Here is a 24,307-nt window from a genome sequence, read left to right on the forward strand (position 1 = left end):
TTTGGTCGTTTGGCCGTTTGGTCGTTGTTTCGCCTTTTCCGCATCCGTTAATTCGCTTATCCAGCGCCGACCCCCCTCCCCTAACTTCTCCGTTCATGTTAAAGGCGTGAAAAACGAGAGGCTGACGGAACGTGCGTGGATGTGTTGGGAGTGTCCGTTTTTCGCGCCGTCCAAGGGAAAGGCTGGTACAGTGTTTCCGTCGCCGTCGAAACTTTGACTGATTGTGAGTATTCTTGCCGAGAGATAGCTGACAACCGTAACACACGTCGCGAACCTTCGCGAAATAAATCCTGAAATTAGTGCCAACCGCAATCCGGGTCGACAACGTTAAGTGATCATATTGTGCCGGAGGTTATCGGTTGGTTATCCGTTGCGACTTCTGTGTGCGCGATCGGAAACCGCATCACCGATACCGTGTAGCAGTGTTGATTGTTTTCCTAACCTGGTTATAACCCAGGAGAAGTGTGCTTGCGCATCAGGGGGTGACATTAGACGAGCATATCATCGTTCGAGATTCTCGAAGTACAAGCATTTCGAGAAGAAGAATCCCGATTACGGATATTCGGGACGTGAATCGAGTACTCGAGTGCGGTGCGGTTTTAAATGTAATTTGGATAATCTTGGTCGAATATTTGTTTAACAAGTAACCGTGAGGAAATCAACTCTGCGATCCGAAATTTTTGCAGGAATCGGAACTTGGACGTGGCAGCGGGCGATCTCAATTTGAAAATCAGGTGATCAACAACGATAGACAGTGATCGGCAGTGCACCATGCCAAAGATACGCGTCGATTCGAGGGTGCCACAGTACACGCTGTGGTAGCAAACAGTTTAGTGCTGGGGCTTCCGGGCGCCGTGGTGGTATTTTTACCCTGAAAGTGTGGCCGGGCGGTGGCGGGGGTGGTGGAGGGCGTGGAGGACAGTGCAGAAGGAGAGCGAGGACGACGAGGTTACAGGGGGAACAAAGTCGTAGGGATGTGTGGTCATTGGAGGAGAGGGCTGCGAACTGCTAATATTACCTTGGCGAGGAGCACGAAACCGTGCCCACCCCAAAGGACTCCGGGGGTTCGGTAGCTCACCACTGGCAATTCCTCGACGCCCGCGGGCAATGTGCCCACCCGTCGGGGACACACCGTAAGTAAAAGTCCCGTCTCACTCTTCTTTAACGCGAGCCTTTTTCCTTTTCTCCCTCTCTCTCTCTCTCTCTCTCTCGCTTTCTCTTTTTCTTTTCGTTTTTGTTTCCCCCCGTTTGCGTTTCCCTCGAGGAATCACTCCGGCTTTTAAAACTTGGCTTCCGATGCGAGAGACCGAAGGGCAACGTAGTGCAACCGTGCAACTATTGCTCAGGGTATTTTAGTCGACGAGGAATCCCTCTGTCCTGTCATTGTCACCCTCCTCCCTTTGTTCGATGCTGAGTCAAGCGTTCCACAGTCTTCGTTGTTGACCCACCCTCTCCTCTTGTGTTCAAACTTCGCCACGTGAACTTCGTCGTTCAAGTTTACGGTGGGATTAATAAGTAATAATCGAAATGGTCACAAAACGAAATTGAATCGGTTGGAATAAGCGTTTCCAGGAACAAGAATACGATATCACTCGTCGTGCTGGTTGAGGAATGTTCACCGAAGGATAATGGAGGTTATGACCATTGTGTCGCATTTAACGGGCAAGGTGGTCTCCTTTACGGAAGTGTACCTAAACTTCGCAGCTGTATGGCGGAGAGAAGTTGTTCGTTTAAAACGATTCCGTTATCTAGCTTCGTTGAGCACAAAAGATCCAAGCGCCCTTTTCCGCCTTACTTACTGTATATTCTAGCTAAACAGCCTCAACCTTTGCATCTAGTTACCAACGACCTTACTTTGCCCCTAAAGTAATTCATTATTTATGAAAAACATGTCGAGTCTCTCTCGAGCCAAGGAGACCTCGAGGCTGCGCAGCTAATCGAGAGTCAAATGGAGGCCGTTTTGTTTCAACCTTCAAATGAATGTTGTTTGTTTTTGCCATCTATTTGCATTCCCCAACGATAATAAAACTATCTCCAACCCCGATGAAGTATCCACGTCCGACAAGAAACTGTCAAAGCAAGGCCATCGAGTCACTTCATCGATTCCATTGGGGCGGGTAGTTTTTCGTCAATTGAAAGTTTGCGGCGTGCACGTTGAGAGGATAAACGTGAGTCGCTCAGCATGTGATATTTGTCATCGGTCGCAGGGACTCAGACATGATTATTTTCTCATTTGACCCTTTCACGGTCGAACGTGGGCACACGACCTCTTCGTTTTGTCTTTTTACCTCTCACCGTCAGCCACTTTTCTACCACGGCAATTTGTCGAAAGTCTCGTACAGTGGCCAAGCCCAAAACCCGCGCTGTTGAATCAGATCGATCAGCGGGAAAGAGGCAAATGAATCTCCTTCTTCTTCTATCTGTACTTGAAAGTATCGAAGGAGCTTTTAATTGGACCCTCAGGGGAAAATAACGGAGCATGTTCATTTCTTTGGCGCAGTTACGTTTCAGCCGGAGGGGGAGAGATACGAACAAGTGGAAAAATGGGCCGGAGGCTGGGGCTGAATTCGGCAGAGTCGTAAGAAACTTAAAAAGGAACCAGGGCGTTAAAGCTTTTTCCCTACTCTGCGGGAGCGTTTTTTGTCGGTGTAAAAATATTGACTGCTCGAAATTCGTTGGTCTAAGAAGGAGCCAAAGAATTGCATCCCTCTTCCACCCACTGAGTCTTGAATTAATTTCTGTCAATGGTATTGTTCTCATTCGTAGCAGAAGCGTGACACGTTCCCTACTCGAAGAGATGAACCGAGGCCGTTAGGGCGCAGGTGCAGGCGATTGTTCCAGGGCGAACAAACTGCCGCTGCATTGTTTGTAAACAAAGTTCGCTGACCCCGAGAACTCGGCGATTGTGTAGGTGTCACGGAAATGCGCAGAGGTGCGGCACCGTGGTTGTTATCGCGGCTGCTGGGATATAGTGGATGCAAAATAGCAAGAAAGGTGGGTGGTGGATGCGCAGTCACCCGTTTTGCATTCAGCCGAGCCAGGGGCCGCTGAATATCCTTCGTTAAAAATACGAGCTTCGGCTTGACGCAAATTAAACCAGTCGCCTACGACCAACGGGTTTGTGCGATAACTGTTCGGGATCCTGTACGTCAGAATAGACCCTGATTATGACACTTGGTGTAACGTATCCCAAAGGAAGTCCGCGATACTTGGACATCTGCATTTCGATCAATAGAGTGAATTTAATGAGGTTCTTCTATCTAGTAACCTCGGTTATTTTTCAATCCACCTTTTCAATACCCCAGCCGGTGATCAAAGGCGAGCAATTATTCTCATCGGTGAAAAAGATAACTCGTATGCCAGCTATTAAAGTCGATGAGTTCCGAGCCCGTTAATCAAAGTTCGGGAATTTTATCCTCGATAAACAGCCATTCCCTTCATCCATTTACGATCAAAAGTTAAGAATTGCCGTAGAGCTGAAAACAGCGCGAAGTTAACTCGTCCCCATTCTGCTCAGCAGGGCTCAGTTTAATATCGTACAATACGACGACGTATGACTTATTTATTACGGTTATGTCTTCCTTGTTTATTCCGAGCATTTGAAGTATCGCGTCGAAATACTGGGGACATCAAATTGTCGTCTCTGTTTAACGACTGATCCGGTTGATTATACGAGTGAGAGTGAAGCCCGCGGAGACGGATTCATGTGTGGAGGTAAAAAAATCCTACGGGTGGGACAGTGTTCGAAAAAATTTCATCCGAGCACTGATCAGGACCGATCTGCACCTGCAAGCTTCAGTAGCGCATTTCATGACTCTGACGAAACTGTATTAAACTCATCTTGTTCATATCTCGGACCCTCGGAAAAAGCCCTGGATTTAGTGCTGTTGGCCAAACTATACGTGTAGTTCCACATCTGATAAAATGTCCTCTATTGTTAGAACTTGTTTTACTTCTTGCCCCGTCTATTCAGCGTAGGGAACTGTCCAAACCATTGAACGTTACCGACATGAACGTAGCTTAGAAAAGCTAATTATCGGGAGCTTGCTGATGAGTAGAAGGGGTTGGTCAAGTTACGATGTCAACTGGGGTAGATCGCTGCCTTTGTGCTTTTGATCTTTGACCGACCACGATTCTTGCGGCACTAACATGCGTCTGGCAGCAGGGTTCATCGTCTTCGCTGTGTAATACATACTTGTTTATTCTTCCCTTCACAATTCGCTGCAGATGTTGTTTTGGTATATATGTTTTTGAATATTCATGCATTTCTGCACCGTACAGAGTCGGTATCGTCTCTGGGAACATCAATAATTCATAATCCGCACACATGATCTGATTTATTCTTAATCCATTTGCAAATCGTGCCCACCTACTAACGTGATAATGAAATATTTCACCAGACAATAAAAGTCCTCTCATCCATTCAACCGAAAGTCTACAGGCAAATAATTGTCAGCGATATCTTTGTCCCCTCGTTTATGTGACCTCGTGACGAATGGCCAAGCACTCTCAATATCGCAATTCAATCTGTACTGATATCAGAAATTGATTAAATATAGTACGGTCTGTATTATTTAAGTGAATATTACTTACGTTGGTAATACCTACGTAAAAATTTTATGACACGATTATTTGCTCAAGTTGAAGTTTCCACATTTAAAAATTCTGTGAATATTTTTCCACGAGCCGAAAGGAGGATCGAATAAAGGTCGATACCGAAAAGTAGGTTGAAAATAATTTCCCATTATCTTCTGACAAGGGGTTTCTATTGTCGGTTTTACGACGGTGAACTTTCTGTCCGGGTGTCGCCTGCCTGGCGCGTAGCAATTGGACCAAACGAGCTTAAATAATAGAATGCGTCCCTAGAATTCGTGGGGCGGTGGCGTGGCAAACAGAAACGTTAAAGGGTGGGACCTCGAAGCGCAGGAAATTCCAAGACATCGAGTGAAATAAAAATGAAAACGTCGGCTGGAGCCAGAAGCGTTCCGTTACGGAAACACGTCGTTACGTCACGCGTTCGAGTTTCGAAGGGTATGTAATATGTATGTATAGCCTTGCGCAAGCGGCCTCCCGATCTCAAGAGTAGAATTGTCAAACTTTACCGTTCTTTGGCTCGTTAAGTAGACAGGGACATTTTTTCGCCGAATGACATGCTCAAGCAGACGTAACGAGCACATTGGATGTTAGAAAATTATGCGACACGACATTGGTACGGTAAATTACAAATTCAGCAAATGATTATCCCTTCGGTCGAGTAAACGAGAAAAAAGTTTATAACTGAGGGGACGATCGACTTTGAAACTACTTGTAATTAATGAATCATCACAATTGCTCTCCTCCATTGCAGCCTGTGTGATTTTTTTTTGTTTTTTTTTCAAACAACAACTAGGTATACAGTATTCTTCTGATTCTAATTATTCCGTCAACTTTGAAGGCAAGAAAGCTGATATTCGAAAGACTGAGGGATCCCTTTACACGTGAATAAAGCACGTTTTATAAATTGAGACTGGATAACGATAACTATACCTATACGGAAAATCGCAGCGGTTAGACCGTGGGCGTTGGAAATCTAACGTTGGTAAATTCGCGAGGATAGAATTTGCCGGGCAATGTGATAGTACGAGCCGCAGCGACGGTGACTTCTGCTTACCCAGATAAGCGTTTGATTTTTCTGTTATTCACCAATTTTTCGCATTATTCCGATGTGATCGCAATGCGAATATCTCAGGGGCAAATACCGGGAACGAGCAAAGTGAATACCTTGATCTATAAAGGCGTTCGTTGTCTCAAAGTATTTCGGTCCTACAATCAAGCAGCTTATACCGCATCGATTCACCTCTCGGATTTCGTTTCAGAAGCTCAAAGCTAAGGTTCAAGGAAAAAGCTGAATAGTCTATTTGTGTACGGTAAAATATAATTCACCCCTAGTGATCCGGTTACACTTTATACCCTGCAGGTTGAACGCGCCGCTGTGTATATTCAGAGTCAACAAGTCTCGAGCTGTATAATTGGAAATGAAACACGGAGCAGGGGTAGAATTTTCCCGGTAGTCGTAATCTCCGTCCTTTTCGACGTTATTAAATCCGTGCTGCCCGTGTCACAATTTCATTGACACCGATGATTATTAATTTCTGTTGAAATTCAATTGTCCGGTGGACGGGATCGATACCAGGCACGTATCGGTCGGACTCGCGCGCTTCGCGTAAACGCCACGTACCTTGTTCTCAGTGCCCGGACCATGTCGACAAACGTCACTCATCTCAACTCCGTGCAAGCTCTTATCGGAGCGGCGCAACACCAGATGCCATACACGTCGTTCCGGCTTCAACGCGCCGTACGCTTGCCGTTTTATAACCGCCTTAGGGAAGTGCAGCCCGGCACTTTCACCTTCGGGAAAAGTCTTTGTGTGTCAATGTGTAGCAAATACGGTAATTCGCAGCACAGCGCGCCTCGCGTTCGAGTAAGTTGCCGCGGTTTATGCAGCTTTTTTCCGGCGAGTTTTCAGCTTCGGGAGTGAAGTACAGAGCGGATATACAGAAGGAACGTGAGCTTCGAAACGCTGCGTATTCCCCGGACGAAACCACGTCCCTCTCGAATTGATGATGCGATTTCCCTTGATCAGGGAATTTCCTGCCCTTCAATACGAGCACCGGCAACACTTTATTTCGCCGGAGGATCCAAACCGCATTGCGCCAGAGGTATGGGCACGCTTGCGAACGGATTCAAACGGCAACCCCAATCAAAACTATGCTCCGACGCTTCCGAGCCCGGAAACGTACAGCTCGTGCCAAAACGCAAGGCTGTTCAACTGGGTCACCAATACTGTATTCACGGCCGCAACCTGAACCGTCCACTAATTAATCTCACATCCGGAATTGTAACGTTTCTTCAAACCTCCGAGGCGCCGGTACAATTATTTGGCAAGAGCTATGAAAATTCGCACAACTGAAGTGAACCCGGTAAGGTCGCATAATTCTATAATTCATTATCTAACCAATCAATCGCCAATTTTCATACACAATAAATCAGTACATATTCAATAATATTACGCGGTAAGGACCGTATTTCAACTGGTATTTGAGGATTGATTGGAGAGGCGAAGGCATTATGAGAATTCCCCCCCAACTTGATATCGACGCGAGAACAGAATTTCGGCAGCTTTATATACCTAACGTGAAATTATTGCTCTCTGATACATTTTGTTCGAAATATGTATATATACGCGATGAACTGGTACATACCGTTTCAATCACTCGACCCGGGCTGTAATTGCTTGTTAAAAATATCCGCAGCACGGGTCAAACCAAAGGAGTTAATACGGGTGCAATCTATACCGGAGAAAATATATATTTCACGATTTATTGTAAATCATAAGAATATATTATAGCATATATAGGACGGAGTTATTGCCAGTGGTGTTTCGAGTTAAGTCTGGTGGCAGTGGTGGCCGCGTCCTGCGGCGAGAAGAGGCAATTTGGCGCGAGTGTTCTTCTCAACAAGGAAACACTTTCGAGTCACTATAATTCATCCAGGACTTGGGACTATGACACTCAATGAAGCGTCGTTGAATTCGCTGTCAGTTTCTTCCCGTTTCGCCACAGCGAAGAAAAAAATCTCACACAGTTTTAAAAAGATAGAAAAAATGTTGAGCCCTACCTTGCTGTTACGAACCGGGTAAAATCGATAGTTCGTCATTTAAACGTCTCCTATCTCGATAAAAAAAAATTTCATTTTTGCCCCGATTGCGAGTAATTGATTCGCGTTCGCATAGTAACGCGAATGAGACTTTTGGCTTCAGAAGTTTGGAACAAGCGGAGTCCTTGCACCGTGTAGATTTGCATCGACTTAAATTAGGTACGCCTATCCGAGCTAACGTAAGTTGTTCCGTATAATAGTAATAACAACAGAGTTGGAAATCATTAATCATTCTGATTGCTGCGGTAGAGATATATCACACACGTGCTGCGTAAAATCTCAACAGTCCGACACTTTAAGCGCAAATCGTTTTTTATACCTGCGGTAGAACTTGACGAGCCATAAATCCTGAACGTTTAGAAAAGCAATTTAAAAGTTTAACAGCCCCGCTATACTCAGCAAGCGTGGAAAAATTAACTTTCACCTAGTTTTTGATTTATACCGAAGGTTTGACCGGCCATGCGTTACGCCTGACCGGTTTATTTGGCTTCTGTTTTATTCATTCCATTTGCAACATTGTTTGCCAACCCTTCCAGGTTGAACATTGGTTTCAATGAGTTTCTCCCTGCGGCCGAATAGCAACCGTCAGTACATGATAACACGAAAACACTGTCCCCGTTGGTGCACTTTGCACCCGCATACTTTGATCTTTGGTATCACGGCGGCGACGGACTCGAATTGGTGAGCGAACGAGGGAGTCGGGTTCGTTTACTTTTCTTTTTTAATTTCATTGAAAGGATGCTTGCCTGAACGGGTAGATATGTACCACCGCTTCGCCCCTGCGGGAAATAATGCAGGAACGGAAAAGTTGCCGAATTCGTAGGAAACTTTACCTTCCAAGGAACTTAAAACGTGACATCGATCGGCCAACATTTCGTGTTCTGAAATTACTTGGAAAAGGGCATTGTCCTTCTCTACGTCAGGCTCGAAAGCTTGAGTACGTCTGCTCGTGCCAAAGAGTGTTCCGTCTCCAACTGCCTCCGTAATCCTTCAAACGATCTACCCCGCCAAAACACAATTTCGAAAATCAGTCAAAATCCCATTGCACATTTCTTTCGTCAGTGTGTCAAATGAATGTTGGTAAATCCGTGCACTGTTCTTGGGTCGCTTAGACGACGTAAACACTCTCTGGGTCGCACAGAGACTAGTGTTTCTTTTGGCCTTTATTACTGAAACCTACCCCGCCATTACGCCATTAATGGGATCAGATGGAAGATTATGAACCGCCCCGAAAGTGCGCAATGCATATTAATATTCGCGTAGGCCAGCTAGCTACCAACGCAGCCGAGCTTTACCGCCCCCACTTCTTGGTTACCCCAGCTTTTACCCCGTTCATCTTTTTTGGAATCTTCCCTCTCTCTCTCTCTCTCTCTCTCTGACAGAGTTTAATCACTGAACCAACCCCCGTAATAACGGGAGGAGTGCGTTCTGCGAACCGCCCCTTGGTTTCGGGCGCCAAGAGCCAGGATCTCGCGGCCCTGATCGCCGTCCGCACCCCTCGTCCGCCGCAGGATGCGGACTGGATACATGGATACAGAGGAATAACCACCCCTCAGGAAACGGCACGGAGGTGGGAAGTATCAATGTAAATTTGGTCGTCTCTGCAGGCTCCGGAGATGAGTTTTGAGGTCGAACAAAAGACACTCTGAACTCGGAAAATCCCACCTTCACCTCTTCCGATTCGAGGACAATCTCGCATGCGTTGGCAGCGTCACGGTACAGACAGACCTCCTCCTCTAGCGGTTCAGTTTTCCCAATCCTTGGCCGGCAAATTACAATCTCCCATTGTGGTCGCCACCCGCCCACTAACCATAGAATCCCCCGCTCCTAGGATCGTTTAAGTCAACCTATGACGGCTGAATGCCCTCCGGTCAACATCTCGGGTTCGTTACGCCCGATGCTTAATAGTTTTCGGAGAACCGAGTCTTGCGCTTGTCATATGTTTCAGTAAATTATTTCGTTCGCGAGTTTTTCGCCCTTGGCTGATGCGTATTTATTTCACTTGACCATTAATATCGTTTCGGGATCGCGCAGGGGTAAAATTGAAAATATTACAGACACCGTTCTCAGAGATGCTTCCTTTTCTTCCGCGATACGGTGCGGCGTTATCCGGGCACTTTGCGATTTCATTGTTCAACTTGTCAGGAACACGGCAGCCTTGAAAGAGGAATAAGTTTGAAATTCGTAATTAACAGTCTCTGGGGGATCCTCTCTCAGAGAACCGTTAGCTTTCCGAACATTTTCTCAGTGGCGAATGGGTTATTTCCGATTCTCTGTACATCGGTGTAATCGCGATTACAAATCGCACGGATAAAACGGTACCATTTTGTAACCCCTTTCGATCATTGGCGTCTCAAAGATGGATGAGCATCCGAAGTTTAATTACCGATGGAACGGCGGTCCCTCTGGCGTTTATCCTCCGACCTCGTGTGCAGTTTAGCCACAAATGGCGTCCTTCGAATCCCATCGAGATGAACAGGTATGGAATTATTTATCGCATCACTTAGTCGGTCTCAGGCTACTTCAGTTTCTATATAGACTTATTGACCAACTTCCGATACGCACATTGTTGACCCCGAAATTATTATGCTCCCGGATTGCTTCTGCTTGAATCTGTACAAGTAGTTGAAATAAAAACATCACTATCCAGTTCCTTACTTTTTCGGTTGACGAAATGCTTAGCAACCCCCGCGACTTTACAATACAGATTTCTCCGATTTCCTAAAGATGCTACGAGCGCTCTCGACGCACTTGAGATGCACGGGTATTGTAATATCCAACACAAAGCTTTGCATAGGTATATATTGATGAAGAAGCGGTATCAATTTATTTACTTTCCCTTGGTTCTTTTATATTTTTTGCCGCAAGAGAGGACGAGTTTCGTCATATCTGGGATCTCAGAGTGATTTGTCTCAATTTTTCGCTAGGTTGAATGGGAAAAAAATTCGAATGATTATATTTGAATTTTCATGGGGACAGTTGTAGCTTGCTATTTTCATTCCGAGATTGAGTTGACTGTATTTTCATATCTCAACCGCCTCTACGGAAAAATACTCCGGCTATGACGAGTCCCAATTTCCTTGTAAATGTTTTCTCTGTTTAAATTTTTCTCGTTTCGAATAATATGAAAACTTTCCCGAGTACGTGTATAAGGTATATTGTATATAGCTTCAAAATTTTCTCTGAAAATCGTCGAAACTTCGAATTGCGAATAGCTTCAGCACCGGGGCTGAGAAACCCTCCGTGATTTTGAATAAAGTGAGGTATGCGAATTACCGGAATGACCCTAGCGAAGCGTGACAGCGTGCGGCAGAAATTCTGACGCCCAGTGCCGCCACGTCGTTACAACGACATCCAATTACTTTGAAGCTGCAAATGACGGCCAGGAATTGTCATTGCAATATAAATACTCCAGAAGGATGATTAAATTCGTTCACTATAAGCAACCGATAACAATAATTACGATGCCAAGTTACTCTGGCCCCAACTAAACATGTGATACGTTTAAGTATAAACAAACAGAAACGGTTGGCACTAAAACCAATTTCTCAACGAAATAAGCTAACTGAAAAACTTATGAGCCCTTTTTTTTAGAACACTCGCCGATTAATATTATCGACGACACATACGCAGTCTTTTTCAATGCAATTTTGTAATTAAACAAACTGGTCAAGTAGTTGCGCATACGATTTGACGTTTCTTGATTATTTTGGCAAAATTGGATCAACTTCACAGACCACTTACATATCGCATTGTGCAGAAAAGAGGAGAAATGTTTGCTAATCACAGAGCTTAGGGTGACCGAGCAGCTAGTAAACAGCTCAGCAAAAACATTTCAAATCAAGTATCTCGTATTTTCTGAGTTCTTGGAAATTTGTATCCATAATTGAGGATAACGACATTGCCGCCATGTCTCTTTGTTCTGACAGAAATTTCGTTACCTCTGCATCCACTCCAGGGTTAAAGCCAGTAAGAACCATAGATTTCCCTCTCTCCTAGTTTAAATCTCACCCATAAAGGCATTTCGTCAAATTTCAGTGCAGGTAGTAAGCAAAAAAATACAGACAAAGAGCACATCACGCGTATTTAAAACCTCACAGCGACATATAACATTCATTTCACAAGTGAAAGAAAAAAAAATACATACATAGTAATTATAGACAATTAGAGACATAATTATTTTCAACCAGCGTATGGCAATCGCGTATATTTTTACACACGAAACAAATCGTTCAGGAAGCTGGGCAGAGTCTCACGCTAGGTAGATACCCTGAACAAATAATCCTTTTCCAGTGGTTTATGGACCGACTAAATTTCGATTGGAGTAAAAATTTGAAGGGGGAGACGTAGGCCACGCTTCGTCGAACCTCGTAAAATATATTGACAAACGTTTAACAGATGTCGGGCGGTGTTCTCGTCAGCGATACATCAAGAGCGTTAATCGAACACTTGACAAGCCTGTTTCCCCACTAACCAACCCTTTACCTATCCTTGTATTTTATCCGGAGTATCCAGTTTCTAACTTATAGTGACGCGGGGACGACGCTCAGCTACTCTAAGGGTTTGAGCAATTTCACTCAACGCCACTCGCAGATTTATAAACCGGTAACAATGACGCTGAAAATTCGATACTGCAAACTTACGCAGGGTTCTCAGCTCCAGACACTCGTCGACTTTCTCCTCATCAGACGAAGTTCTCGTGCAACGTATAATCGAGTTGTTTACCAAGTAACCCAACTATCCACGAATGGTTAAATAACGTACCGTCGACCGTTAGTTAGGGTAGAAATGCTGTCAATCGATTACCAGCGACACATTTTTCCATTCGATTTAGAACTGAACAGGAGTTGAGAATCAGATTCGCAAATCATTTCATTAAATCAAAATTTGTCACTACGGAAATAGAACAGAAATTCTAGGTGTTTTCGCTGCCTATATCCGTAATGTCTCAAACACACGTTAAAGCGACTTGCAGTTTTATGATCACGCTAAAAGTTGGATAAATCGATGGCTATTTTGTGATAAAAGTTGGCGCTTAGGTAGCCCGGACGTCTGGAAGAGTATTTATGTTCGACATATCCTTAGACCGGTAACAGCTGTAACAACGGCAGTTCCGAATGAAATATCTTAAAAGTTTAATGACGCAACTTTTTTTCAACCTGAGCTCAAGAACTGCGCTGCAGAATACCTTCGGTCTGCACCGCATATTCCGTGTAAAACTTTACAACGGTTTCGTTGTTCTTGCGTGGATGAATTTTTTATGCAGTTGAAACGAACGAGCGAAATTATGCAGCCGAGGAATATTTCCCGAGGCAAATTTGTTACACCTTTAATGTTTTTCTCAGAGCAAGCAAATTTCAAGTTATATATAGAATTCCTCAATTTTTACATAAGCAGACACACTTGCATTTGGGTAACTTATACACGTTACATCTCGCGATTAGAGAATAAACTAGTTTAGTCTTTCTCTGAATACGCCACCGCTCCAAGTTGCAGTTTTCTCGTATCCCCTGGCAATATGATATATATATATATATATACACCTATGCATAAGTAAACTCTCAGGACCCAGGCATAATGGCATCTGTCAAATCACGGTGTGCTCTGGACCTGACAGCCCCACAAGACTCGAGGCATGGCAAAATATTTATAAACTTGGCGAAAACCACTTTCGTGTTTTGTCCAAATTGTTGGTGCTGCGTCGGCTGAAGTACGAAATCTTTTGGTTGCTTGAAAATTTAACTCGTGCCTCCGGATTATTCCTCCTCGAATGAATTCTCACTCACGCTGATTTCCGCAAGAAGGCATCAATTTTCTCAAGTGTATTTTAACTGCGAAATGGCGGGAATGAAGTGTGTCAACGAATTGCATCGTACAGCCAGCTCAAAGCAAAACCGAATTAATAAATCAACAATATTTTAGTTATTAACGACAAGACACGTGGAATCCTGCGAAGTGTAACCGGGGTTATAATTGCGAAGGATGCTGGAGTTGAAATTTAACAGGAGATACATTTCCCCTTCGGATGAGTCCTGAAATTTCATTGAGCTTATTGAGGGTGTAATTAAAAGTCAAATTTCATATTCCAAATAAAAAAATCCGAGATTATTCGCTGACGCGCATCCATTTTCCGTCAGATCAGCAGTAACAAAGCGATATAATTTTCACCTCTAGAAATAAAAAGTCCAAAGCCGATTTGACACCATGCTCTATCTTCCACTTCGTCGAGCTGTGAAATATCTGATATACCACAACGATACGATACAAAGTCGCAAGTCACCCAGTCTAAAGACTTATCACAACTGCACGGCGATAAATTCTGTCGAGACAGATCAGTCGTTCAAAAATACGCTAGTATACATGCCGCTTGCCAGACTTTCGCTGATCGAGTGAGTGAGATCCGCGGTTTTGAGGTGAATAAGAATAATAAGAAGGAAAACCGCACGAGGAAAATGATGTTAAGAAAAGAAAAAATGTAAAAAAAGAAAAAAAAAACAACAACATGAAAGGTACGGCATCTTCGATCCTCGGGTTTTATAGACAGTTATAGGACGTCTGGAAAGCTTAAGATAAACCGCGGTGCGACAAGATGTCTCCAGCCTCCGTACTCTTCTCACCCTGCGCCACCACCCCTGTACATATGTATACAATACAAGCGAATACCTGTATCTTAGATATGGCTTGTACACTATGGAGGCTATGTACCAGCGCTAAGCGTGTTTCCCTGAAGCTGACAGATTAGCTTACCGTATTTCCTAGCCGAAGGTACGACGACACCTTCGGTTCCAATACTGGCTGTGCAGGGCGGCGCGGTTTACACAGAGACAGGATCTCACACATCGACGTGCAGCTAACGCTCTTTCGGAAAACCGGGTTACGGTTCAACGCCAATAATTGCACTTTATATTTAGATTGGTGAGTGCTCGACGTGATGTCGTGAAGAAGCAATTCTGACGTGGCCGTGTAAATCGTTTCCTAACACCGTGCACAAGGTGTTAAACTGTGAAACAAGTTTGCAATGAAATTATTCCAACCTGGATCGATAAATTGGATTTGACTCGCTCTGACCACCTTGACTTTAACCATCTTGAACCTATCGAATGGCAGAGTCTGCAACAATGCAGACGAAGATGCGGCGCATTCTGAAATTTTCTTGACACTTTCGCTGCTTGTAGTTAATTGCGAGCCGGTCTCCCTTGTTGGGATTTAAGGAAAATTAAAATGAGTAGCCGGCGTTAGGATCGACTCGCTCTTTCACTTGCCCGTAAAGGAAACGGAAGCAATGAAAACGCAAAGATATCATCCCTTCGTTTCGTGCCGAGATCGACGGTCGGCTGACGCCGCGATCTTTCAATGTCATTTCCTATACGAAAGTCGTTAAACGGTCTGAGAGATCATCCTAAGAAGAGTTTCCCTCCCAACGAAATCATGCCAGTGACTTCTTTTTATCGCCGTCGTAATTGCAGGGTGTTAAGGTTTACAGTTCTCCATTGCGCTTTCCGCGATACGGTTTGCCGGTTTTTACGATTCTTCCTTCGCAGCATATCTTCTCCTACGGTTGAAAAATAAAACGGAGACCGGAGAGAATGCATGGAACGAAAGACACGTACGTCAGCAGTGTAAAGAGATGACGATGGCGCGCAATTAACTACTGCACACATATCCACATCTTCGCCGCATATCTTGAAATACCCACAAAATTACTTCGTTCCCCTCTACTTTTCACGATTTATTCACCGAAGAAGCATCGCGGTTTTCGTCGCTGCCGTTTCGGAATGTCGTGAACTCCGCAGTAACACGAGAAACATATATTACGTGCAATTGCGAAGATTGGAAGCGGAAAGTTTACCAACACCATCACCGTTCCAGCGGTGAATCTTAAGATTTATTTTCGTTGAAATTAATCAAGATCAACGTAGCGTGATTTCGAGAAAGACTCGAAGCATCGGAAGATGGCTGCTTCAAGCTCGCACGTCTCTATCCGATGGATGTTCGTAATCCACCCTTCGGTCGTTCGGCTTCGGTGCGGGATTGGGTTCGGCGAGTATTGCCGGCTGGGAAAACGATACAAATTGAATCGGGTCGCGGAGGAAATTATCATTTCCATCCGGTTATTGGTTTGGCGGAAGCTGGGGGTAACTTGATCACGAGGATCCATCCGGATTGCGGTGCAGATGCAGTGGAGTCCCTCTCCGCAGTGCCTCGAAAAGCTGCAACTATCTCCCCGAGTAACGCGTCGATATCTCGCGATTACTCTGTGATCCCTTGGAATTAATTGAATTTAATAAAAAGTAACCGGACCAGCTAATCACGTCGTACGATCCCCGAGCTTTGCCCCCGGAGCTACTCGCGGATTTTCTCACCCCTGCAGCTCGGCTTCGTCGGGCAATTTAACTGGACTCCGATTGAACGCTAACCACCGTTGGGCAAGCCAGGCTTCGGAAGGTTCCGTGAAAAGACAAGGGTCTGACAGCGACCTGCACTGTACGTACAAACGTGAACGTATATATTTTAAATCAACTCGAGAAATCCCGCCCCTGAAGACCCGCCGGATGTTTGGTCATCAAACACGCGCTCCCCTTGGACACTGAATTTCTTCCACGATTTGGAACGCCAGCTTCCAGCTGTATGTATACCTTCTGTACATCGGTTGTCAAGGATAAGTGTGACTGTGTAACACAGATTAACGAAAATCATCTTGGCTCGTGATTATTGAATTGTTTCGAAATAAAACGTTAATCAAATAGAGACTGTGTGGCGAACTCCGAACATTGGTATCTCGCAAGATTCCTTGCGTAGATATATGTACAGGATTTTACTCTCTCGCATAGTCGATTCGGTGCTTCTCGGTACAAACAAAAAAAATAAAAAAAATTAGATCCAAAAGTTTGTCGAACTTTACTCTTAGAATGAAGAAAAAAATGTAAAAAAAATAAAATATCGAGGGAAAGAAACGAGCAACCAAACCACGTTCAACTGGCTCGGCGCATCTCTATCGTCGATAACCTTTCCCAATTGGCATCTTGGCGTAACAGCTATCCGTCCTGACAAATAAAAATAAATCAAGGGTGTCGGGGCGAGCCAATGAAAAAGTTGGACTGCAGCCAAACAGCTTTCATCCCCCGAGTTTGCCCCTTTTCTTTTTATACTCGAAACCTCCCCGCGTCCCGCGTTCTCACCGCACTCGCGTTAAATAATTCCAATTTTTATTGCGTCGTCAGTTGCAGGCATACCAGGCGGTAAAAAGAGTCCCCGGCAATAACCGGGAAGGGAGGAGCTTCCCTCGATTCTTCAATAACTTTGACAAGAGCAAGCAGGAAACTCAATTTCACACTAGGTATATAACACGCTTACCGCCAATGAGAAGGATAAACTTTTCACCGACGTGGGAAAGAGAAATAGTACGAGCGGCTTTTTCAAAATTAGTCGAGGAAATTACGTTTCAAGAATATCATCCTCACCTCGCGTTTCGACGTCATAGGCTTCCCGACGAAGTGGGAAAAGCGGAGTGGCGCCACGTATCAGTGTTCGAATTGGCCCGAGAGTTGGTACGACTGCACAGTGTAGGCATCCTAGGAAGCCACTCGGCTCGTGAATATTAGAAAAGGCGCTTCCACACTAAACAGCACAAAGCCCGGACAAGCTTGGACACAAAGTGTACGGGGAGATCTGAGCGCACAACGACTCTACATTATGCAGCTAACCTACATCCTGGCTTCCGCCTGGCGCCCCTCCGAAGGTGAGAGAGCCCTGCAAGCTCTCCGGATGCTCGACGAAACATCGAGTTATGCTTGACCAAACTTCACCGCAGCGACATACCGGATCTTGGCACGCTTATGATTAAGGGTTGAGCGTCTGCAAGCTACGGTTGGCTTTAGATCTTGCCCGTATATCTTACATCGAGTTCGCACACGGCTATGTACAAGCGTTTATGGTATATATATATATATGTATGTATATACACACAATATACATAATATACGTATATATACATATATATGTAGAATATACGTATATATATATATATATATACATATAGTCGAGACTCACGCAGGCCTATATCCATCAAATCATCCTCCCTCGGCTTCCTCAAGAGGGTTCCAGTCGTTCGGGGAAAAGACATTTCTCAACAAATCAGAATCCAGCTATACCTACAACCTACACCCAACCCAAGCGGTACGATAAAACTTTTGGTTAAATTGAACCGGCGATCGGTAAACGACTCGAAGAAAAAGTTGAAAGTGCTTTTAACATTTCTCACAAATTTATATCCCCCCTGACAAGTCAGGCACTTAAATATCAACGAATAATGAGGCGAAAAACACAATTAACCATCCGACGACCGTTGTCATTTTTTAATTCGATCGATCCGCATTCAGTGAGCAATTAGCGAATGGCAATTAGAGTGTTCGCGGAGGACCGGGGGTATCATGGAATACTGGGATTTAAATTGCAGGCATTTACGTTCTTTTTTTAATCTATAAATGGACGGATAGCCACACTGGATTGCACAAGATTAAAATGATTGCTGAATATATCTAGTCGCAGTTATTTTATACCTATCACCGATTCATTTCATTTAATCAGCAAACCTTTCGATACACAACATTTTCTCGATAAAAACCGATGAGAAATCAACACTCGGTGCCGCCAGCAATGGTTTTCAGCAATTTGTACTCCAGGTAACTGTTCTCCATGTTCTCGTCTTCATCGCGTATGAGAAACAGCAGAGTAGATAATTTTTACAGCTATTTGAAGTTAGGTATACGTGCCACGTGGATCTGGAGTGGAATTGGATCTTGAATCTTGTTTATTCTTCACTCCACACGATATATTTGCGGCTTTTTATAAATTGCTTCAACGCTATTGCGTCGATAACTGTAACGCGGAGTTACGGCTGAAAATAAGTGAGTAGAGATTGAAGAGGACTTGTCCCTTGGTCAGTAACGGTGTGAGAGATTCGAGGTGAAACGAACTAATATCAGTACGTACACTTCACTGTACTGTCGGTGAACTACGGAAACACAATTACAGAGTTACCTTTTCAAGCTCGCGCCAATAAGGTATTAATGTTGTATTGTGTGCTTGTTGGAAAGCCACAATTCCATTACCAACTTTTTCCCGAAACATGCTCATCGTTCAATTTGATTGACTAAGACGCAAATTTAGAGTCCAAATTTAATCAGGCGTGAAATCGCTAGACGTGAATTAATTATATGAATGCAACTATCGTTTGAAAGGTTTTATGGCATTTTGGAGGAGCTGAGACATCCGTCTTTCATTTCGAGACAGTCAACGATCATTAAAACTTTTGATGGTGTCCTCGGCATGCAGTTGAATTGATCGACTGTCAAAGATCGATTTTAAGTATATTTTAAAGGTACATGTTGAAAAATAATCACATAAATGGGAGAAAAGTGATTTACAGTCTATGACCTGTAATACAATCAATTATGCAAACAACCGTACGTCTATTCCATGGTAAAAGTTACATCGTAGTATTTTAAATAAGCTCCTTTATTTGGACTTTTCGACTACCGAAGAATCTCGTTCGTAAATAATCCTGCTATTGTCGTTTTAGTTGTACACGAATCAGCGTTTCAACGACCCGATTACCTGTGTTCATGAACCAAACAGATTATAATGTATTGAAAAATCATGTTCAAAAAATTCAAATAACGAAGGTGTGCATATTGGCTTCAAAGGGTTAAACGCTCGACAAATTCTTCCCTGCGGCAAGTTTCACCCCGTTGCTGATTGTGAGAGACTGGAAGAGGGGGGGATATAGAAATGCGGTCGGTTTTATTTTCGCGAGATTTCGTGTAGAGGAATTGATAACTCCTTGCGAAATCCTGTGAAGATAAGTATGCACTGCCGGGTAGATGAGCTTGCGGCAGTTGGCTGAGAGCAAGTATAAGGGCACGCAACGAATCCCGCCTACCTGGCGTGCTGGTGCTCAAGAAGGCATCTTTGACGAGGTAAGAGCTACAAAAGACGCGGCAGAGGCAGACGTCGGGTATTTGGGGAAGGCTTCAACCCCACGCCACCAGCCCTGCCTACCCTTAATCGTTTGAACCCCGCTTCAAACAACCGCCACCAGGATCGATATCAAGACGTCCTTCGAGCCTTCTCTTTCACCGGCAAAAGGGGAGGATCCTTTCCCAGTCTCCCGACATTTGATTCTCTTTAAAAACTTGCAGCTTGTCCTGTCATCGGCAGGGGATCCATAATTAATCGAATCATTTTATAGAGTCAAAATTGCCCGATGAAATCAGTAACAATTTGCCGTGTCACGTCATGGGTCAAGTTCGCTGACGGTTCAATTAAGCTTAGTTCGTTAAACGGAAAAGTCAGCAGTGCATATTGCGTGCAGTGAAATGCAACTCGAATGGCAGCTACAAATTTAGTTACCGGTAATACTTGTTCGACTGACCAAACAATTAGATAACGACAATGTCTGACCAGCTGAAGACACATTCTCGTCCACTTGAATCTTTCTCAAATTGCACTTGAGCAACGAAATATAACGATACTCGAAGCGTCAATCCCAACTCTTTTCGCTAACCCCGTTTTCAACGCTAACTATTTTTCTGATTTTTTCACGAAAAGTGAGACCGCGCCGGCTTGATCGTTCAAAACAATTTCATCCGTGAAGAGAAAATATATTCAGGGGCGCAGGAGCTTAGGCGTAGCAGAGTTTAGTGGCCGTGTAGATACAAGAGATCGGGGTTAATTACTCGAAGAGAATCAGAGACGGGGATAAATTGAGAGAGGTATAAAGACCGGGTTGGCCGACACAAAGAGAACGGGTGTAACGCGTATAACGGATTGTTCGGAACATCGTATCATTTGGGAGGGCAGTCCGGGAGGAAATAACATGCGAGGGGATGAAAGAGTAAAACTTGACTCGACCGAGCTCCGGGCATCCGCGCGAGCTTAACGACCGAAAGCGCAGGGGTTCGACTCGCTCCTTCTCTGCGTTTACTTAATTAAAACCAGCCCACGCTCTTTTCTTCCCGTTTCCTTTTCCCCAGCCACGGGCCACATCTCTTTCTCTCAGCTGCTCCCGACGCGAACGTTCCCATAGAGCTGACCTGGGCAGAACCCGAAACGGTTCGGACGCCGGAAAATAAGCGCGGGATCGTCCGACCCGCGGGGTAGGTTCCTCCAGTTCTTTTCACGCGCTCGTAATCCCTGGGGGGGAGGAAAAAAAAATTGGTGTGCAATGTCGAGCCGAGCCGCCATCGCCTATCTCGTCGCTGTATCGTCAGCCGAGACGACTACCTATAGGCTGCACCCTTTTCCCGAGCACGTCTCTCCGAGGGGGATGGCCATGAGCTTACTTTGACAGATGGAAGAAATATAAGCTTTCGCTCACGGTGTAATTAGTTTCTGGAAGGCGAAAAAGAAAAAAGGAAAAAAAAAAATATCGTTCATCGTGTAGCTAGGATGTAACGAATGACTTCTGGACGGTAGATTCTTCGTCAGAATATAAGTATCGTTGGAGAAGTACCTGTATTCGAGTATGGGATGGCTGAAAAGGTGGTGAAAATTTGCGAATCTATACATCCGAATGGTCGATTGTGATAATTCGAAAGGGGATACTTTTTATATTTAACCGCTTTCCATCGTTGCCTCATCCCTGCATCTTCGTACATTGAATACACCGCGTAGATTTTCCTATCATCCCCGTCTTCGTTTCCAATTCCCCGCCAAGTTCTATCGCGTGCGTGATGATCGAAATTCTCGGTCCCGTCTCGAAGTCGGGAAAGTTTAGCGAAGCTCTTATTGTTCGCGTATCCACGCGGAGAGGCCTTTCATCGGCTCGTCGGCATTATGTCGGCAGGTATACAGACGGCGAGTTAATCCTCGCAAACAGTAGGCATAAAGCGATTAATGCTGCGATCCCGTAATAGTGGTGAGCATAAGCTGTTTATTGATCGAATTCAGAGACAATCGATGATGTAATCCTGTATAGCTGGCACCTGATAGCTGCGAACTGATTCTGGGTTAACAACGAGGTCTGACCGGGTGACTGGAGGCCAAAGCTACGCGGCTGAAGTGGCGTTTAATTCCGTTAATATTGATCGGACAAATAATGCGGGTAGAGCGATGGCCCGCCAAAATGATGCTGACTGATTCCCGCCGCCAAATAACGTATGCGCTTTATTTATTTATTCGTTTTTGTTTTTTGTGAAATTTCGGTTACAGAGGCATAAAAATCTGCTTTCCCTGAGCCCCGGGCTATCAAAACATTTGACCGGCTAATTTGATCCGAATTATGAACCACGCACAAAGCTCTGCGGCAGTCTCATTTGTGGTTCCAATTTCACACACGACGTATTTTACATATTATACTCCATCGGATCAATGTTCACTACGATTTTCCAACCTTTATATATCGCAGCCCATCCATGCATGGTGAATTCTGACTCGCAGTCGAATATATTTTCCGAGTTTTATTATTTCTGAGAGAATTCGAGCTGGCCCCTCTCCGCCATTGGAGGAGACGAAACTTTTCAAAACTTTCTCTCGCGTAATCCGTGGCTTTTATATGTATACGTAAGTAGTGCTGGTGTAGCGACTTTCCGCAAATTTCTGGAGCTCGGACCCGTTGAGAGAGAAAAAGAGCGAAAGAGGGGTTTTGGAAAAAGAAGCAAAACGCAGAGAGGAGAAAAGCAAAAGAAAAACCCGGCGAACTTCGGTCCTTTTCGGTATTGTGTTTCGTCCTGGAAACGAGGCGGACCCTGAACTCAGTAGCGGAATCTCTCGTTTAATTATCTGGCACGTCGAATGAAGCGGTGATTAACAATGGCGTTGACGGGTTCGTATGTCCGGCCCGCAGTGCCCTATTATCATCACGTCACCCAATTCAATTCCTACTTCGAAAGATTGTTCCGCCAGTGCCCGGCTGTTCGCCGTTAATTTCAATCGAGTACCGAACCATTGGCCTAGATCGACCATCGCGAGAGCCAATTTAATAATAATAAAAAGATGCGACGACGGTCTTTCGTCAAGCGTGTCACCATCGAAACTCGATAATTACCCCACGTGGCAATAGTAAACTATTACCACTGATATATGAATAAGGAGAAACCAGATTCGATAACGTTGCGATTATTTTATTTCACAGGAGAAATCAGTTGGACGAATCTCGATTTAAGTTTTCTGTAAAATACTTTTAGTTCGCTGTTTATTAATAGCTGATAATTTTTACATAGAAATTATTGATCAAAATATACTAGGTATTTATAGTGTCAATAGAAAAAATTGTTTATGAAACTGTTGCGGGGCCGAGATTTTGACGAAAAGTGAAGATATATGACAATTTTCGTGAATTCTATTTCTCACCGACGAAAATGTTTTCCATTCTTCAGATCTGATAATTATTAAATTGTGACCAACGCGGCGACGTCTCGAAGTAATTCAATATTTAACAGTTACAATCAAGCCATTCTGCTGAAAATTGTAATTCACAACAGAAAACCCGGTAACCGGTAAGCGATAACTTATTTGCTAGCGAATCTAATGAAAAGTAATTTTCTCATTGAAACCTAATTTATGTTCAGCCTATTGATCGATGTTAAAGACGATAGATCACTGTGCAGGATTCAATTTCATTTCACAAGCATTTGTTTTCAGTTCCGAAGAAATTGTGACTTATGCATGCAGGGCAACACACAGCATTCGCGCGATTATAACAAGCCACAGAAGTGGGTATGAATGTTTCTTAGGTATTTTGGTCGTTAATTGTTTTCGACGAGAAGTCACCGGGGGTTGGAACGAGGACGAGGATGAGGGCGAGTTCTCGTCGCAGTGTACGTGGCGTATCTTAATCGCGGTCTTACGCGTTCTGTTCAAAGGTCCGTGGGGCAACGAAAAGGGGGAGTGAAGTTGTGGTAAGCCTTTGTAATTAGGTCGTGGGCTAAACATTCACCTTGCAGGTAATATCCCTCTTCCACCTCCGTAGCAAACCGCCAACATTTCATCCTGTAGTTAGAAATAGGTACATGTATAACTAATAACCGTACGGCCGTCGGTTTGAGACGTCAATTAAAATCGAAAGTCCTCCGTTTACGACGTCGATAGACGGTTGATTTCACAGTATTTAGTTGAGAGTGCAGGCGGCTTCGAATTTTCGATACATTTCGAGGTTTCGACGAACGGTTTATATACAGGAACAGCGGAAGCTGATCGTAGGGAGGATTGAAGAAGCGTCTTTACTTCCGGCTATTTATCTAAAAAGGTTTTTTGAAAAAACCAAGAGAAACAAGAAGACCAGCAAAGGGAGGGAAAGGAAGGGTGAAAGGGAAGGCAAACATTTCGACCTTCTCGAGAATAAAAAAAACCGGTTGAATTCTGCGTTCACTATTCCAAGCGCAGGGCATCGAGACGAGTTGTGTTGAAGAAGTGATTTTATTTGGAGGAAGCGTCGAGGTTTATTCTTTTTTTTTTTCTTATACTTTCTTTCCCCGTAGCGACGGTACATACAGAGGGCGTCAGGAAAACAGTTCACTACGGGAAAATTTATACGAGGTAATAAATTCTTGGAAGCACGGCAACGTGGTCCTGCAGCAAAGGATGCGTGGAAATATCTTGCCTATATTACGGG

The 24,307-nt window shown here is 44.3% G+C and overlaps 1 protein-coding gene across 1 annotated transcript in view; it reads left to right on the forward strand.

Annotated features, from left to right (window-relative positions):
- The first annotated feature begins 910 nt into the window (after positions 1-910).
- LOC124307063 (acetylcholine receptor subunit alpha-like 1) overlaps positions 911-24,307 on the forward strand; it is a 105,822-nt gene continuing 82,425 nt past the window's right edge. Inside the window, 1 exon segment of the mRNA XM_046768380.1 lies at positions 911-1,133. Coding sequence (XP_046624336.1) covers positions 1,108-1,133 — 26 coding nt within the window. The 5' untranslated portion in view covers positions 911-1,107.

Source organism: Neodiprion virginianus, chromosome 6 (genome assembly GCF_021901495.1).
Source record: "Neodiprion virginianus isolate iyNeoVirg1 chromosome 6, iyNeoVirg1.1, whole genome shotgun sequence".
Taxonomy (NCBI): Eukaryota; Metazoa; Arthropoda; class Insecta; order Hymenoptera; family Diprionidae; genus Neodiprion; species Neodiprion virginianus.